Source organism: Lepus europaeus, chromosome 11 (genome assembly GCF_033115175.1).
Source record: "Lepus europaeus isolate LE1 chromosome 11, mLepTim1.pri, whole genome shotgun sequence".
In the NCBI taxonomy this organism is placed as follows: Eukaryota; Metazoa; Chordata; class Mammalia; order Lagomorpha; family Leporidae; genus Lepus; species Lepus europaeus.
This window is the reverse complement of record NC_084837.1, coordinates 364,424-382,281: the sequence shown is the minus strand read 5'-3', so window position 1 is coordinate 382,281 and position 17,858 is coordinate 364,424. Positions and strand designations below refer to the sequence as shown.

General features: G+C 63.2%; 1 protein-coding gene across 4 annotated transcripts in view; it reads right to left on the bottom strand.

Moving 5' to 3' along the window:
- Nucleotides 1-17,631, bottom strand: part of NTRK3 (neurotrophic receptor tyrosine kinase 3) — a 262,599-nt gene extending 244,968 nt beyond the window's left edge. For all 4 annotated transcript variants that reach the window (XM_062204530.1, XM_062204531.1, XM_062204532.1 and 1 more), the window contains exon 1: nt 17,384-17,631. In XM_062204530.1, coding sequence (XP_062060514.1) covers nt 17,384-17,631 — 248 coding nt within the window. The remainder of the gene's footprint in view (nt 1-17,383) is intronic.
- Between the last annotated feature and the right edge of the window lie 227 nt (nt 17,632-17,858).

Here is a 17,858-nt window from a genome sequence, read left to right as displayed (position 1 = left end):
CAAAACATGAAGCAAGTGTGCCTATGGGGTACAGGAGAACCGTCGGGACACTGCCCGTGAGGACCACGTGCACACTAGCCTGCTCCATCTACACAGAGCTCAGGTAAACCCAGCATTGTGCTCCTGGGGAGAGAAGCAAGAAACACGGCTGAAACCTGCTGCAGCCCTCACTGCTCTCAGGTACCTCCTGTGTGCTCACAGCCACGGAAGTTTCCAGAAATCTCTCTCTGCGCCTGGTGTGCTGCTTCCAGAACCAACCCTGGACGTTCATCAAAGTATGTTTTGTTTTGTTGTGTTTTCTTCTGGTTGCTGGGGCTGCGAGTAATTTCTTTTTCTATTTCCCACTTTTCTTGATTTTAGTTTTCCATCCACAAACACACCTGCGACTCTTCTCAAGGCCATCTGAACTTTCCGAAGCCCTCAGACTCCAATCGCTAAGCCAAGGCACAGTGTTGACCTCAGCACCAGCTCCAGCCTCCCCACACTCCAGGCTGGCGCGCCCATTCCCTCCACCCCGCAGGGTCCAGGCGAGTCCTTCAGCCCCTGCCCCTCCACCCCACCCAGATCCGACCCGTGCCTAGGGGGCACCACCTCCTCACTGAAGGAACCCCCAGACAGCACCCCTGTGTGGCAACACACGCTCCTCACACCACCTCTCTTGACAGGCGGGCCCTGGCCAGACAGCCCCTGCGTCCCCAGCCGCGTCCAGCACTGCACAGGGACAGCAGAGAGCAGCCACAGTGCGCTGGCCTGACCCGATTCCCTGAGCCTCATGCAATGATCTCTCCTCAGATCACGGTTTTGGTGAACTTGGCCAACTGGGCCTCAGCACAGCAGCTCCCAGCCTGTTCTGCCGGCCATTCGTACCCTGGTCCATCTGGGCAGTTGGCCCTCTCATCACTTGGCTTGACGGGGACTGGCTTCTGCCAGGCGGTTCCTCCCTGAAGCGGCCTCTGGGGACTTCCAGTATACTGACCCAGAGCAGATGGGGAGCGGTGGGAGGCCCAGGCCCGCCGAGGACCACGGGAAACTCAACCCCTGCCCTTCAGTGAGCCCCTGCCCTGAGGGACTGGGCGAGCCGGACTCCCTGTGGGGTCATCAGCGGCCCTGAGCCCCGGGAAGCTATAGGCACAGCCGTGGCCTGAGGCCTGGGCCTCGGGCGGCCCCCACCTTGCCCTCCCAGCTCAGCGTGAAAGTTTGACCAAAGCTCAGTCTTTGCTCTTATAAATCTGCCTCTTAATGACGGCGTCAAGGCTGGGGAAGAGGCCATTAAAGCCACTGAATAAGTTAATGGGGCAGAGAGAATCTATCTCGGAGGCACCCCGGGCTGTTTTCCTCTGCAGCTAAAGCCTGAATAAGCAAAAAGAAAAAATTAAAACTGTAGCGTGCCTGGCCCATAAATAACCCCAGTGGAGTCTCTGAGCACCCAGGGCTCCTCGCCGAGACCCTGTGATGCAAGGTCCTCCCCAGCAGGGACCAGGACAGGGCACGGCCTACCCACAATGGTGGCAGCTGCCGTGGCCACGGCGCCAGGACACCTACAGCCAGCCTGGGGCTCCTCCGGCACGGTGGGGAGAAGCCGTGCCCCGGGCGAGACACCCGGACTGACCCACCGCCCTCATGGGGGACAGCCGAGACCCTCTTCTCCTGGCTGGAGAAAGTCCCCAAGCTTCCTCGTGGCCCCGACTCCTTCGTTGGCAGCCCAGGCCTCCTGAGCCGCCACAGCCCTCTCCTGTGCCTGCACAAACCGGACGCGGCCCCCAGCGCTGCCCCTGGCCGGCTCCTCTTCTGCAGAACCTGCTCCCCTCCCGCCTCTCCCCGCCCCTCATCCCTGCTGTGTCCTGGAGGCGGACAGCCCACGGCCTCCCCAGAACAAAGTCAGAAACGTGGCTCTCAGGGCAAGGAAAGCACAAATAATTAAATAAATCCGAACTCCTGTTGGTAAATGTTGAGTCCCACTAGACACAGGCTGTTTACTCTTTAATATTTAAAGATGGTAATTAAACCCATGAATAAACAAACATCTCAGCAGCCATCTTCCTTCCAGGGCCTCTCAGGTGGGGCCAGGTCTCCTCGGTGTGCGGCCCAGGGCCAAGACCGCTGGCAGGGGTGGTGGACACCAGCCCAGCCCGGCCACATCCGCCCCCGGGGCCCCTGGCTGTCTGGCAGTTCCCAGAACCCTGCAAAGCCCCCCAGGTCCAGCACGGGGTCCGCATCATGTATTCCTTTCCTCTCCTTCCACCCAGCATTTACCGCGGCAGGTGCACACGAGCGCTGGAAAGGTGATGGACCCAGCCCCAGGCCTCACACAGCCCACGCCTCTCCTTGGCCCTGGGGACCCGCCCACCAGCCCCCCAGCCCTCCCAGGGCCCCATCATGGGGACCCACACACCGTGGCTTTGATCTGCACATGGTCATTTGCGGGCCTGTCCATTCAGACGGAGACGAAGCATCTCCAGGACTTCCTGTTTCTCTAGGCCCCGTCCCTCAGGACTCCCAGCCAGGGCAGCTCGGGAGGGAGAAGTGTCCTGAGGGAGCTCTCTGGCACTCAGAGCCCACTGCCCGGGGTGGGGGCCGCATTGTGGGGGTGACCGACAACAGTCCGGTTCCAGGATTTACACAGCGCCCAGGTCAGCCCTGCCTAAAAACTCTCGACGCCTGCACGGCCCTGGCTTCCAAAGCAGACAGAACCGGGGGCTCTAAGAGCTCCAGGAATGTCCTCTGGCTGGGGACACCAGGAGGAGCCCCAAGAAGCCAGCTCTCAGGGCTCCTGCCCGCTTGCATCCCGCCTCTGGGCCTGGGTTGCAGGAGATCCCAGCTCAGCCCCCGTGGCCGGGTGATCATGAGCAGCTCCCTGTCCTGGAAGGGAGTCTGCAGGCTATCTCTTCTGAGCAGGAGTAGCAGGAAGCAGCCCAGTGGTCGACAGCTTGCAAAGTCCAACAGGGATGCAGCCCACCTCCCAGAAGGCCCCTGCTGGGGAACAGCGCAAGAGAAGGAAGCTCTGTTCACACAGAGCTTTGAGAATGAGTGGAGCCGGTCCAGCCAGTGTCCCAGATCGGGAACAGCCCACAGGTCCTGCGGCGGCAGACAACAGGGGTCCACTCCATGTCAACAACACAGCGACGCAACGCTGAACAGAACGCGCTCTGAGCTGTCACTCACGCGGTGAGCAGACACGAGCAGCCTAAAAGTAGATCAGATGGCTGCGTCTGGGGGTGTCCGCGGCCGAGCCGGCTGAGAACGAGCTTAGGGAGCCGTCGGGGGACAACCGTCTGGATCTCAAAGGGCTCGGGTCCCACAGGCGCAAGCCTCAGAATGTGCGGAGCGGCCGTGCACACAGAGGCGAAGACTCCACTTGGGATGCCCGTAGGAGGGTGTCTGGTTCAAGCCTCAGCTGAACCTCCACCTCCAGCTCCCCACGAATGCACCCTGGGAGGCAGCGGCTCGAGCACTCGGGTCCCTGCCACCCCCACGGGAGACCAGCTCCCTGCCCCCGGCTCTGGCCCGAGCCTTACCTGGCCATTGTTGCTCTGTCTCTTAAACAAGTAAGTAAATAAAGATATTAAAATTTTAAAGGAAGAGGGAATGAGGCAGAGACGCACACGCAGGCTCGGCCATGTGAGCAGACAGCAGAGGGGGCGTCTGCCAGCCAAGGAGAGGCCTCGGAAGGAGCAGCCCACTCACACCTCGCCCTCGGACCTGGGAGAAAACAGCTCCTGCCATCTGAGCCCAGGAGCTTTCTCAGGGCAGCCCAAGTCCCGCAAACACGGTGACCATCCTGCTGTCCTTATTTAAATTACAAATCCGGCGGGCGCAACAACCTTTGATTACTCAGGGCTTCCAAGGTTTTGCTTTAACAGGGAAGACACTGACTACTGGCCCAGCCATCCCTGGGACTCAGCCTGCGCCCACTGGGTCAGCACTGAGACCCGAGGAGGAAGAACCGCCCAAGCCACAGGCAAGAGCGCCAGGGGCTCGGCCTCTGTGAGCCGGGCTGCATCCGGCCTCAGCCAAGAGGCGCCTTCTTCCTGACCGTGCACCGGCCACGAGATCCTCACCTACGCACGCGGCCAGACACTCGGAACCATCTCATTCTCGCGTCAGCACTGTACGTTACAGCACAGTCCCTCGGGGTGGAGACGCCAGGTTGTCCGTGGCGCTGCAGAGGGCTGCACCAGCCACGGGTCCCAGCGGCTCACCTTCGCACACACCGGCTAGAGGCAGCTGCATCTGAATCCTGCTTCCAGCTTCCAGCTGAGGCCGAGCGCGAGCTCTCGCGCCCCCTGCCCCGGTCCCGCAGCCATGGGGATGTGGTGTGGATTCAACAGCTCCCACAGTCACTCAACAAACAATGGCTGCCGGCAGGTTGGGCATCCCAAAGTCAAAAGGTTCCGGAATTTGAGACGTTTGAGGCCAACACAGTTCAGATGTTCGATTCTCAGATCTGACCCCAACGCTCTTCCCGAGCAAATTGAGAAAGACCCCCTAGCCCGGGCAGAGGGCTCAGCGCAGAGAGAGGCCACAAACCCAGGCGGGGGAACCTGAGCGGGGAAGCTGAGCTCAGCGTGGGGTGGGCCTGGGACGTCCAGGACAGGACGGGTCCATGTGACTGGGTCTGACGAGCAAGTGCAGACCCCCACCTGGGGGGAGGGGGGAGGCAGGCTCTCAGGTGGCAGTTACAGGATCACCTCCCTGCCTCCCAAGTCATCTTTTTAAGATTGATTTATTTATTTGACAGGCAGAGTGGCAGAGAAAGAGGGAGAGACAGATATTCCATCTGCTGGTTCACTCCCCAGATGGCCACAACAGCCAGGGCTGCGCCAGGTGACGCCAGAAGCCTGCAACTCCATCCAGGTCTCCGACGCGGGCTGCAGGGGCCATCGCTGCTGCCCCAGGAGCACTAGCAGGGAGCTGGATCAGAAGCAGAGAACCTGCAACTTGGTCCAGTGCTCCAATACGGGATGCCAGTGTCACAAGCAGCAGCTCAACCCACGGAGCCACGACGCTGGCCCAAGATCATTTATGAGAAGAACAAGCTGGGCCTGGAAGGGGCAGGTGCGTCTTCATCCCTGACACACACAGGGCAGAGCAGCTGTGGGCCAGGTCCAGCCCCGGGGGAAAAGCCGGGGTCCAGAGCAGAGACGAAGGAGTGGGGCGGGAGAAGGACCCAGCTCCGGGGCTGCCCCATCCGAAGGCGCTGGCTTGGTGAGCCTGGCAGAGGCAGGAAACCATCACCCGGACGACAAGCAGGAAGCCCCCCCACTCCAACCTCACTCCAAGGAGCCACTTAAACACCATCAAGGAAACCATCTCCCCCAGTGTGACCCTGGCCGGTGGCATCCGTGTCCCAGAAATGCAGCTTCTCTGGCCAGAGAGCTGATCCTCGGAACCAGAAACCGGGCTGGGCCCAGCAGTCTGTGCTGCAACACACGTGCCACACGTGCTTCCACGTCTGAGACCCTGTGGCATCTCTGCTCCAGAAACACACACACACACACATGCACACGGCAACCAGAACCCCACACGTGTGGGCCCAGCAGTCTGTGCTGCAACACACGTGCCACACATGCTTCCACGTCTGAGACCCTGTGGCATCTGCTCCAGAAACACACACGGCAGTCAGGACCCCACATGTGCATGCACAAGCACAGGACCACGGCCCTCCTCCCGGACAACCCCTCCCCAACCATGCAGCAGGACCCCAGAGACCACCGAGCCCAGCTGGACTCCAATTGTGGAAGAACTATGGCTGGGGCCGGGCAGCGCCTTGTCCAGACGGCCCCATGAGTGGGGACACCAAGAGGGCAGAGGCCAGCCCGTTCTACCCTCACCCAGAGGATATTCTATAGAAATGTGGGGGAGAACACCTGTGCCCACAAAACCCCGGGACCCCAAACTCCACAGCACCCCCAGGGCCCCTCCTGCCCACCTCCCACCCCACGTGGGAACCTGTGTGCTGCCCTCTCATGGAGGGGGCAGGCACGGCCACAGCCAGGGCCATGGAGTGGGCAGGAAACGGGGGAGACTGGGCTAATATGAGGTGCAGGCCTCCAAACCCCAACCCTCCTACCTCCCAGCACAATGACTCAGGGCAGGCAACTCAGCTGTGCCTCAGTTTCCCCACCCACAAGCGAGGGTGGCAGCAGCACCTGCCCTGGGGTGCGCTGAGAACAGAACGTGGTTAGAGTGAGTGCCCCTAGAACAGCACCCGGTGGCTCTCTCCAGGGTGCACCCGGTTTCTCCAGACGAGTCCTCGACAGAGGCCACACAGCAATGACAGCAGCCAGAAGTCAGGCCCGCGTTCCGGCTGCCCAGGCCAGCAGCTCTGCCACAGCTGAGACACAGTGGAGGAAAGGAGCCTGCACCAGCCCGTGGGCCTCCCCGCAGCTGGGGCAAAATGAGCGACCACACAGCCTCCAGGAGCTCACAGACGGCCACAAGCCTGGGGAGCCCAGGCAAGGCTGCAGAGCCCAGCTGGACTGAGACTGGCCTGCCACCCTCTGCTGCCCACTGACCCTGGGGCAGGGGGAGGCAGACACACAGAAAGTGACAGGTGGGACCGCAGGCCCAACGTGTGTGACAGACAGGAGGAGGGCAGGCAGACGGCACCCCCTGGGGCAGGGGGCACTGGGGGCGCAGTCCAGGGCTGGGGGGGAAGAGTGGGCAGATGTTGGCACGGAGACAGGAAGAGATCCAGGAAAAGGAAGCCTACAGGTCAGGATGAGTGAGGTCACTTCCTGCCACTGCAGCTCCCCAGGGTCCGAAACGCTGCTCTGAGCTGGCCAGAGGGAGGATGGCCTGAGAGGGGCACCTGGGCTGGTGGCCGGCTGGCCAGGGTCAGCTGGGTGCTAGGAGCAGCAGGCTGGGCCCAGCCGTCCACGCCTCCAGGAGCGAACCCCCCACCAGCCCAGGCACTCCTGATGGACTCTTCCCAGGAATGTGGCTGTGGGAGCCATGGGACCCCCCTCAGCACAGCTGGCCCACCTCCCTCCCAGGGAGCAGGGCACACGTGCAAGCACCAGGAACCAGGGTGCCACCTGAGCCCAGGAACAGCACAGGCCTCGCGTCGGCCCACGCGGACCAGGACTCTCGCTAGGTGGCGGCCGTTGCAGTCCTCAGACAAGGCCACGCTGAACAAGGGCATCCACAGAGGAGCAAACGTGGCCTTGTGAGCCCCTGAGCTCATTCGTCCCTGGCTTCATGCTCTTCCCTGCCCCACTCCCCACAGGCTTCCGGAGTCACCTTCAAAATAAACCACTTGTCCTGGGCCTTTGTCTCACACAGGCACAAGGTGGCCAGAGACGACCAGGGACTCACCTGCCTCGGCCCCACGTGGTGCTGCCACAAGCAGGCAACTCACTCCACAGCCACCAACAGGAGAATCCAGACCTCTGCCCCTCAGGGAGGCCACACAGTAAAGACACCTGTGTACCAGATGCAGCTCCTGGCGTTCCACCTCTGGGCTCGGGTCATTCCCACAGCACCTGTCTCTGCCACCCACTCCAAACCACACGAGAACTCGGCTCCGTGCCCGGGCCACGGCGGACTCCTCGTCTCTGGGTGCTGCGGGAGGAAGCACGCAGTCCAGATCCACGCCGGCTTGGCAGGCGGCCAGACCCCGGGCACCCCACAGCCCAGGTGCAGCTGCAGCTCGGCACGCACAGTGGGAGGCCCTGGAGCCTGTCTGCTACACACTCGGCAGAGGCCTTTGACAAAAGAAGGATGTGGCCATAGCCATCACCTGCCCACGGGACAGGAGCTGGAAGTCCCCGAGGGCAGAGCCCTCCCAGAGCGGGAGGAAGCCGCGGGCCATGGCCTCTGTCCCGTGGGCCGGCCTCTGTCTGCAGCCGCAGCTCAGGGGCCTCCTCTGCCCCGGCTGCCTCTCCCCAGCGCCTCAAAGACAGAGCCTCTGCCACGGGAGTGCACTCACCCCTGCCCCACGCACCACTCCCCCTTCTCGGCTGCCTCCCACGCGGCATCTTATCGCCACGTTTGTTAACACAACTGCCACTGAGGAGGTGGCAGGGAGTCAGAGCGCCATCTGGAGCAAAGCTGATAGTAAGTTCCGGAGCCAGGCTGCCAGCCACGCGGCCTCCCGCACACCGAGCACACGCAAGGCGGCGCGAGGTCCAGCCCAGAGCGGCCTCTGCGGGCGCAGGCCCCTCCTCCTCCAGGCTGTGGCCCCACCCTGCACGCGTCAGTAAGGGACACTCAACGTCAAGCTGCAAAGCCCTCGGGAGGAACCAGCCGAGCCCTGACGTGCACCGCGTGAATGTGCTGAGGCTCGGGCACCACGAGTCTCCCGGCTCAGCCAACCAGACTGCACTACAGCACCTCAAAAAGTCACGCCCAGGAAATGCCAGCAAGGGCTGTATGTGGTGCCGGGACCAGCTGGGGACACCGCAGCCAGTCAGCTGCACACACTGCTCTCCAGCTGTGACCTGACACCGTGGGCTCAGGCAAGGAACACCGCAGCAGCCATCATCACACACACGCCCTCAGTCACCACCAGCACCCACCACACGGTTCTGTTGATGGTCCCCAAAGCCAACACCCTAGACCCAGATTCAGTTTCATTTGGCCCCAGCTTCCCCACCATCACCACTATCACCATCACCATCATCACCACCATCACTACTACCATCAACACTATCACCATCATCACTACCATCATCACCATCACCATCCCCACCATCACCATCCCCACCATCACCATCCCCACCATCACCATCTCCACCATCATCATCACCACCATCGTCACCATCACCATCTCCATCATCACCACCATCCCCACCATAACCAACATCATCACCATCATCACTACCATCCTCATCACCATACCCACCATCACCATCTCCATCATCACCACCACCCCCACCATCACAACCATCATCACCATCATCACTACCATCATCATCACCATCACCATCCCCATCACCACCATCACCATCAACATCACCATCACCATCTCCATCACCATCATCACCGTCATCGTCACCATCACCATCTCCACCATCACCACCATCACCACCATCACTACCAGCTCCACCACCACCATTACCATCATCACCATCACCGCCCCATCACCATCATCACCATCATCACCATCATCAGTACCATCCCCACCATCATCATCACCACCATCGTCACCATCACCATCTCCATCATCACCACCATCCCCACCATAACCAACATCATCACCATCATCACTACCATCCTCATCACCATACCCACCATCACCATCTCCATCATCACCACCACCCCCACCATCACAACCATCATCACCATCATCACTACCATCATCATCACCATCACCATCCCCATCACCACCATCACCATCAACATCACCATCACCATCTCCATCACCATCATCACCGTCATCGTCACCATCACCATCTCCACCATCACCACCATCACCACCATCACTACCAGCTCCACCACCACCATTACCATCATCACCATCACCGCCCCATCACCATCATCACCATCATCATCACCATCACTATTACCACCATCATCACCACCATCATCACTACCATCCCTACCATCACCGTCCCCCACCCTGTGCCACTCCTGCCATTAGCACCTGCAAGAGCAGAACACACCTGCTGATCTCCATGCCAACAACTTGAGGGTCACTGCTGCCCTCTGGAACCAGAGTAAAACGAGCCCATCTGGCCAACAGAATCCCACACTCATCTCCTGAGTGACGGCTTCACCTCGCCCCTCCTCCAGAAAATGACAGCTGGCCGATCTTTGTACCCACCGTGTTCTAGACACTTTCTGCATATACCATCTAATCCTCACAGCAACACCTCCCAGTAACACCTTACTCACAGGTGAAAAGAGTGAGACCTGAGAAACTACATAGCTTACTTACATGTAAAGCAACCGGGAAGGCGGTGGTTAGAACCAGCATCTGACCCCAACTGCACGACCCTGACACTACACACACAGGTCCCCCAGAGTCTCAGTGCCCTGGGCTGAGGTTAAACTTGGCTGCTGCCCAGATCCTCACAGACCCTGGCGTCCCAGATCACCATCAATCCCGGGGAGAAGGGCCCCTCCTCCCGCAGAATCGTGGTCTAGTGCCCTCTTGTGGTGCAACATGGAAATGGAACGAATGTGCTTGGGAGTCTCCTGCCCGCTGGGGGGTTTGGCCACTCCCTCCCACTGGATTCCTAGATTGCTTCCACCAGGGCTGGCCCTGGGGCCCCGCCGGTGGCTGAGGGAGTCATTCAAGTGCAGCAAGGGCACCAGCCGCTGGCTGGGAGGCCTCGTGAGACAAGAACAGTGGTAAAGGCGCAAGCAGGCCAGGCGCTCCTGAGTTCCCAGAGACCACAGAAGGGCCCTGCTGGGCCGCGCCCACACCTGGGTCTCCTCTCAGGGGAACCCATCCCACCTCCCTGTCCTGCAGACGGTGCCACAGCCCCTTCCAAACACGTGATCCACCCACCCACCCCCTGCTCCTGTTGCCCCCCTCAGCTCCTCCCACCGCCTCCTGCCAGGCACCACCAAGGCCTCAGTCCTCACCTCCACTCTGCAGAGAGGGGCACCGCGGGCCGCACTCTTCAGACAGGGAAACTGAGGCACAGTGGAACACTCCACCTGCCCCAAGCCAGGGCAGAGGCAGGACGCAAAGCTGCTGACCCCAGCTTTCCTGCCAATCATTCCAACCACACCCCCTGGACAGCAAACGGGAGGGGCTGGGGCAGCAGGGAGGAGGAGGCTGGGGAGGGGAGGGGAAGGACGGGCTCTTGCTGCAGTCTCACCATGGCCTTTTTTTGTTGTTGTTGTCTTATTTTTATCACCACCATTTCTCAGATGAGAAAGCTGAGGATCAATAAAAAGCAGCCAGGGCCGCAGCGGGCACAGCGACCTGAGGCTTCCTACAGCTGCTCACCTTGACTCAGACGACCTCTGGCCCGGGGCAGGCTCCCACGTCAGCACCCGTCCTGACCTCCAGCCCAGAAAAGACACCAGCAATGTGGCGGGGGCCTGGGCACAGCCGAGGGGCAACCTGCCACCCTGGTCAGCCCCCCCACAGAGGCAGGGGCGATCCTGGAAGCCGCTTTGTGGATGGACCAGTGCAGCAACCAGGACAACACCTGCAAGACCAGCCGCAGCAGACATGGAAGCCTGGCACCTGCACACCCACCCCTCAGGGTCAACTCTGAGCGCACACAGAGGGTCCAGGCAGGTGATGAGAGGGTACCGACCCTCACCTCCGGTCAGTGCCAGGTCTGTGTGAGCAGCTCCTGGAGGTCCAGTAGTTCCCAAGCCCGGATTAGGGCACAGGAAAAGACACCCCAGGCTTGGGCAGCCACCAGACAGCCTGAGGGTGCAGAAAGCTCACCTCGCCCTGACCCGGCCCCCTGTGTCCCTCTCCTGGGGCCCTGTCCGGCCTGAGATCTTCCCAGAGAGGCACTGTCATTCACCATTCCCACTGCCCGTGAGCAAAGGTGCTGTAGCCTCTCACGGCCAATCATGCAGGTGAGAAGGAGGCCGCTCCAGGTGAACCCTGCCCCAGCCACCTCCGTGAAGCCTAGTCCAGGAGACTCCAGGAGTCTCCCATCCAGGGGCCGGCAGCAGACACAGGAGGCAGAGCAAGCTGGGTGCAACCCTGGTCAGCCCAGGGAGGCCACCTGCAGGGACTCCTGTGTGTGCTGCCCTCTGGTGGACAGCGGGCGTCTAGACACAGAGCACCATGGCACGGAGCCCTCCCAGGCGTGCAGTGCACACAGGGCCCAGCACCACGAGCCCGTGTCCTGGGAGCCTACAAGGCACCCTGGCCCCTCTCTGCAGCAGCTCAGGGCTCCTCTCCACACCGTACCTGAAGACGACGCCGGCAGAGGGCAGGGCACAGGCCCAGGCTCAGGCCTGGCCAGAGCTCCCCAGGTGACTGGGCCCCGTTGCTGCTCCCTCCTGAGCCACCAGCCCTTCCTCTGTAAACTGGCCTTGGCCGTAGTTACCACCAAGCCCCTCCCCAGATGTACAGCTCCATGGTTCAACGATGCAGGCTTCTCCCCAACTCAGGCCCTCCCAGTCCTGCAAACAAGACACTGGCCTGTGGCCGCCAGGGAGCTGGGCTGGCCAGAGATGGCCTCAACTCCCAGATGAGGAGACCAAGATTAGAGAGGCCAGGGCGGATTGCATTCAACGCTTGCCCGCAGCTCCCGGGACACAGCTGACACCAGAGTAGCAGATGGAGCCTCTGAGGGCCAGGAGGGCAGAGACGGGACGGGAGGGGGAGCCCAGCCCTGCAGCACCCCCTTTGCTCTGCACCCAGAGGCAGCCCTGGACCCAAAGCTTGAGCTGGAAGAACCTCCCCAGCCCAATGCATCCAGGCTCTCTCCAGCCATGGGCAGCCAAGACCATTGTCCTGCTGACCACGCCTCAACCCAGAGAGGAGCTGGCTGGGACCCAGCCGCCAGCTCCCTGAACCACTGCCAGCATCCACTGGCACCTGGGCTGCAGGGCTGACCCACCTCAGAGGCCAGGACGCCGGGCAGTGCTCAGGGAGGCCTGGGAAGAGGACTTGGCTGAGACATGGCCTCCGGTGAGCTGTCGGGAACAGGGCAGGAGGAGAGACCAGACACCCCCACTGCTAGAGGCCCGTCCAGGCTGTGCTGCCCGGAATTGTTTGGCCAGTCCATGCCCATCACCGTCCCATTCACGTCCCTCCAAGCCCAGCCAGGGCAGTTCCCACGCAGGGAACTGGAGGGTTGCAAAGTGAAGAATCCTCTAGACCTTCGGCCTGGAGAATCTGCTGCACTGGCAGTGTTCTCATGCTTAGGGACACGTGTGTGTGCCCATGTTCATGTGTGTGCAACCACGTGTGCCAGCCTCGGAGGGAGGCAGCACAGCTCCCCATGCAGGAGCCAGGTGTGGAATGTGGTTGACTCTGCGGAGCGCTTCTCTGAGGGACCACAGCCATCACAGTACAGGAACCATGTCTGGGGCCCGGTGGTGTCTGTTAGGCTACACCGTGGTCCTTACTGGCTACCCGGAAGCAGCTGAGACAGGAGACCAAGGCCCAGGGGAGGGAGGGGCTCTCACTCATGGGAGACACCCTCCTGGGCACAGGAGGCTGGGCTGCCACAGTGCACCAATGACCACATCTGGGCAAGAAATCCACGCTCCCCAGCACTCAGACCCAGGGGCCTCTCTGACGGCCAAGGGGGCAGGGACCGGGGCCAAGGCTGGGGCTGAGGCCCGGGAGGAAGGGCGGACTCCAATTCCCCAGGCCTGGGTGCAAATGGAGCTGGCAGGGGCCCTCCTGAGCTCATGCCTCACTGGCGTGGGCTGCAGGCTGCTCAGAGCCCCGGGGCTGCCAGCCCACATACCTCCTGCCCCTGGGGACCCTGCATTTGGAAACTGCCCCGGAGGGAGACATGGTGGAGGGTTGGCTCTGTCTTCGACAACTACTCAGAGCAGCAGCCAGGGCGGGCAGAAGGCCCCTGGCTCCTAGGAGTGCCTGGGACTCCAGCAGGGACTGCCCCCACCCCCAGTAGCATAAGGGAGGAGGTGCCTGCAGAGCCCTGCTGTCGCTGGACGTCCACAGGGGGCAGGTTCCCCACTCCACCTGACCCTGCCTCACACCCACAACTGCTCACCTCCCACCAATCACCCCCTTTAGGACAGCGCCAAGGAGGGAGTCCACGCAGCAGCAGCACCTGTGGCCTGCCCACCCTCCACGCTGTCACTCCAAGCTCATGTACCTGCCCATCCATGCATTAAACATGAGGCACCCCTTTCCCAGACAAGAACAACCTAAACAGAGGCTCCCAGGCTCCCCCAAGCTGGCAGCTCCCTTTCCTCCTGCCCCAGCCCAGGGTGAGCAGCAGCGGCCAGAACGCACACCTCGAGGCAACCTCGAAGTCCAGCCAGAGCCCCCCGTGTTCTCGGCGAGGCTGGCTCTGAGCTGGGCAGTGGACTCCACGCTGTGCAGGGGGCGCGTCTCTTCCGGAGGGCAGGAACCAGAGGGCGGCTGGTAGCCATGGCTCATGGGGGCACCCTAGGCCCTCCTGCAGCAGCCCCAAGCCATCACCACTCAGAAAGGAGTGCCCACAAGTGCCCAGCCCAGCCTCTCCGGGATGCTCCTTGGGCCCAGGGTGCCTCATGCCCCAGCTGGAAGAGGCCTCTGCCCCATGGCCTCGATTCACAGCTGAGGTCACAGGACCAGAAAGGCCAGTCTCCAGCACTGCCCTGGGGCTGAGGGCTTTCCCACTGCAGGTGCCGGGGGCGAGGGGTCTGGACACGAGGCTGTGACCCCTGAGAAAGCCACCCCATGGAGCGTCCCTGGGGAGGGCCCCAGCCAGCCACACCCCAAGCAGCCAGAGTCAGACAGACGAGGGCCGGCAGCAGAGCCTCGCAAGGCACACAGGGGCGGACAGCACCAGGCCCTGCCCTTCTACCTACACTTCAGCCTCAGAGCCCTGAAGAGCCTCTGGGCCCAGCTCAGCCCTCCTGGGGCCAGCAGACAGAGCCTCAAAGCTAAAACCAAGCTGGGCTGGTGTCGCCCAAAGCTGCCATGGCGCCAGGTCCCCCAGCCAGCAGGACTGACACCCCGGGCCCTGCAGACCTGCTGCACTGAGGGAGGCCTCAGCACACAGCCCCAGGGCCTCTGGAGTCCAGTGGCCACCTGGAAGTGTCTCTGCCACATTTGTCTCCACCCCTCGGGCCTAGCCCCACCCCGGAGCTCTGAGCACCCCCAGCCTCCACTGGGGCTCAGTTCACACCATACAGGTCCTGAGTCTCAATGGTAAACCCCAAAACTGGTTCTCCCCCTCGATGCTTAGCAAGGCTGAGCACCAAGGAGGCAGCAGGGCCCCCAGAGACCCCTCGGCAGCTGTCAGGAGGGCAAGAAAACAAAGGGCCCACAAAGTCATTGCACCCCAGGGCCCTGGGAGGGCTCAGGTTGTGACCCAGCCCAAGGTCCCTGGGGGCTAGCCAGCCTCAGGAACACCTGGCCCAGGGACGCCACCCTCTCCCCTGCGGGGCTTCCACGGAGCCCCCTGGCCTGGCCTGGACGGGCGGCATGGGCGGCCACCGCCTGGCCACTGGCTCCCGCTTTGTGACGTCACAGTCTGCTCGGGTGTGGCCGCCATGGACCCTTCTGGGCGCGGCGACTGAGTTTCCAGAGCAGAACAGAAAGAGGTCGGCAGCCTGGCTCTGGGAGGGGCAGGTGAGACCACACCTCTGCCCTGACGCCTGGCAGCTGCTTCCCTCCTGATGCCGATGGGGCCAAGGGGGCAGGGAGCCCGGCAGAGGCAGCCCTGGGCCAGGCTCCCCCCACCCAGAATGCCCTGCATAGCAGAACCACAAGCAAAGCTGTCCTCCAGATCCTCGGGCACAGTCCAACCATGATGGGGGGACAGGAAGAGGGTGAATCCGTGCTCCCCAGGGCAGGCAGACAGGGGCTCCTCTCGGCCCTCCCTTCCAGTCCCAGAGTACCTGGGTCCTGGTACCTGGGAAAGTTGTTTTTGCTCAGGGTGACAGCCAGTGTGACCCCCGTCCCAGCTCCCTCCATCCAGAGCAGGCTGGGCCCTCTGCATGGTCACTCAACACCAGCCCAGAAATAACAGGGCCCCGGGAGGGGTCATCAGAGCTCTGACCTCTGAGCCATATGCACGGCCCCTGTTGGGGGGGGGGGGCGTTCCCTTGCTCTCTCGGGCTGGGAAGGATTGAGGGAAAGGAGTCCTGAGCCTGCCAAGCACAAATCCCGAAACAAGAGGGGGACCCGTGGTGGGTCCTGAATCCAGTCCCTGCGCACCTCCCCGAGACACCCTCCTGGCCCCCATCACCAGCCTTCCCAGCAGCCCAGAAAGCCTGCGCCCACTCCCCGCACGTCATTTTCAGGGGAGCGACACCTCTGTGTGGCCAGGAAGAGCGACGTGATCGTGGCACCCCTGCCTCCCGCAGGCTTCCTACAAGGCATGCATCCCCCAGCACAAGAGCCAGACACAGCTCACCGCACCCGGGCGGGCACCGGATGGACACCTCTCCCCAACCCCCGGCCACCCAGTCCCCTGGTAATGCCTGGGTCCAGCCCCCAACGCACACAAGGGCTGGCCGCCAAGCTCCCTCCACTCCCGGCAGCCCCCAGACAGGGCGCGTCCCAGTCTGAGTGTCCCTGACAGTCTCACTCGGGACCCTCCTCCCGCATCCCCAGGGACCAGGGCCACTGTGGCCTGCAGGGAGAAAGGGGCACGTCTGGACCAGGCCTGCTTTGCTGACCGCCTGCCTCTCCCCTTCCCAGAGCTGAGATACAGGTCAAGCTCCTCCGCCCGGCCAGCGGCCAGGGACATCGCCTGGCCTCTGCATTTCCCTCACATGTCGCGGGCAGGAGGCAAACAGGGTCTCCACGGAGCCAGGAGGGCTGGCGGGACTGCAGTTCCGGCCGGCTCGGCAGCCACACGGCTGAGGCCGAAGCACAGGAGGGCTGGCGCTGGGGCAGGATCCACAGTCTGGCGGTCTCGGACCCCAGCAGCTCCTGCCGCACAGGCAGACTCCGACCACCGCCAGGGTGTGGGGGGAGGGGTCACGGATCGGGGTGGAGGGAGCCCCCGCAGGCCCTCTGGCTCCCTCTGCCTCCCCGTGGGCCCCCAGAATAAAGCAGCAGGCCTGGGTCTCAGGGCAGAACCCGGCAGCCGCCAGAGTCCACGTCTCAGAATGAACCATCTGCCAGCTCCCCGGGAGAAGCCCCTTCCCCAAAACACGCGCCCTCTACTCGATTCCGACTGCCCTGAGCAGTGACCTGAGCCCAGACAGGGAGGCACTGGGGGGCGCCCGGATTCGGACGCGCGTGGAGAAGGCGAGTGCCTCGCAAATGCCCGAACCAGGGCTGGCGGGGCGGGGGCGGCGCGAGAGGGAAGCGGTGGGCGTCCGCGGCGGCCGGGGTCTCTCCAGTAGCCGGCTCCCAACTTGTTTACTCGCGGCCGAGCGCGCCGGCCCCAGAAGCCAACAGAGGGGCCCATGGCGGGTCGAGGCCGCCCCCGCCCGCCACATCCCCGCAGCCGTGCGCCGCCGCCGCTGGGGCGCTGAGCCCGGGCACTTTACGCCACTTGAGCGCGGCCAAACTGTTGCTCCGCCGCGGGGGCAACGAACCCCATTCGCGGCCGGCCCGGGTCCGCGGTGGGGGCGCGCGCGGGGCCCTGCTCCCGGGGCCCTGGGGGTCCCCTCCCGGGAGAGGCGCACGCAGCCCGCGGGTCGCGCCTCGCCAGGGCCCGAGCCACCTGGAGACGCGGCCCCAGCATCTCCCGAGCCCGGGCGAGCCTGGTGCGCGCCAGCGCCGGCAGCGGCGAGCCGGGGCGGGCGCAGGGCCGGGGCGGGCGCGGGCGCGGGGCCGGCGCCCGGGCGGGCTCGGGAGCGGCCGACTTACATGGAGGTGATGTTCCTGGAGATGTCGGTGATGTTGGCGCTGGCGTTCCCGTTGCTGCTCCCCGAATCCTGCCCCTCCAGCAGCGGGAAGAGACTCCCGTCGTCCGGCCGCCGGCAATTGATCTCGGTCCGGCTGCAGGCGCAGTTGGCCGGGCAGGCCAGCGCCGAGCCCACGTAGTCCAGCCAGACGCTGCCCAGCAGAAGCATCCGCCAGAAGCTGCACTTGGCTGGGCAGAGCGAGACATCCATCTCCGGTGGCTGCTTCTAAAACAGAGGTGGCGGAGAGGAGAGGGGGTGGGGTGCGGAGCGGGGAGAGCGGGGGACCAGACAAAGACGCGGGGGAGGGGAGGGGGCCCTGCCTCGGGGACGCCGGGCGCTCAGCCGCTAGGTCCTCCGGCGCCCGAGACCATCGCGGCCGCCGCGGGCCGAGCCGGGCAGCGCCTAGGGGCGCGGGCTGCCGGGCATGGTGGCGGCGC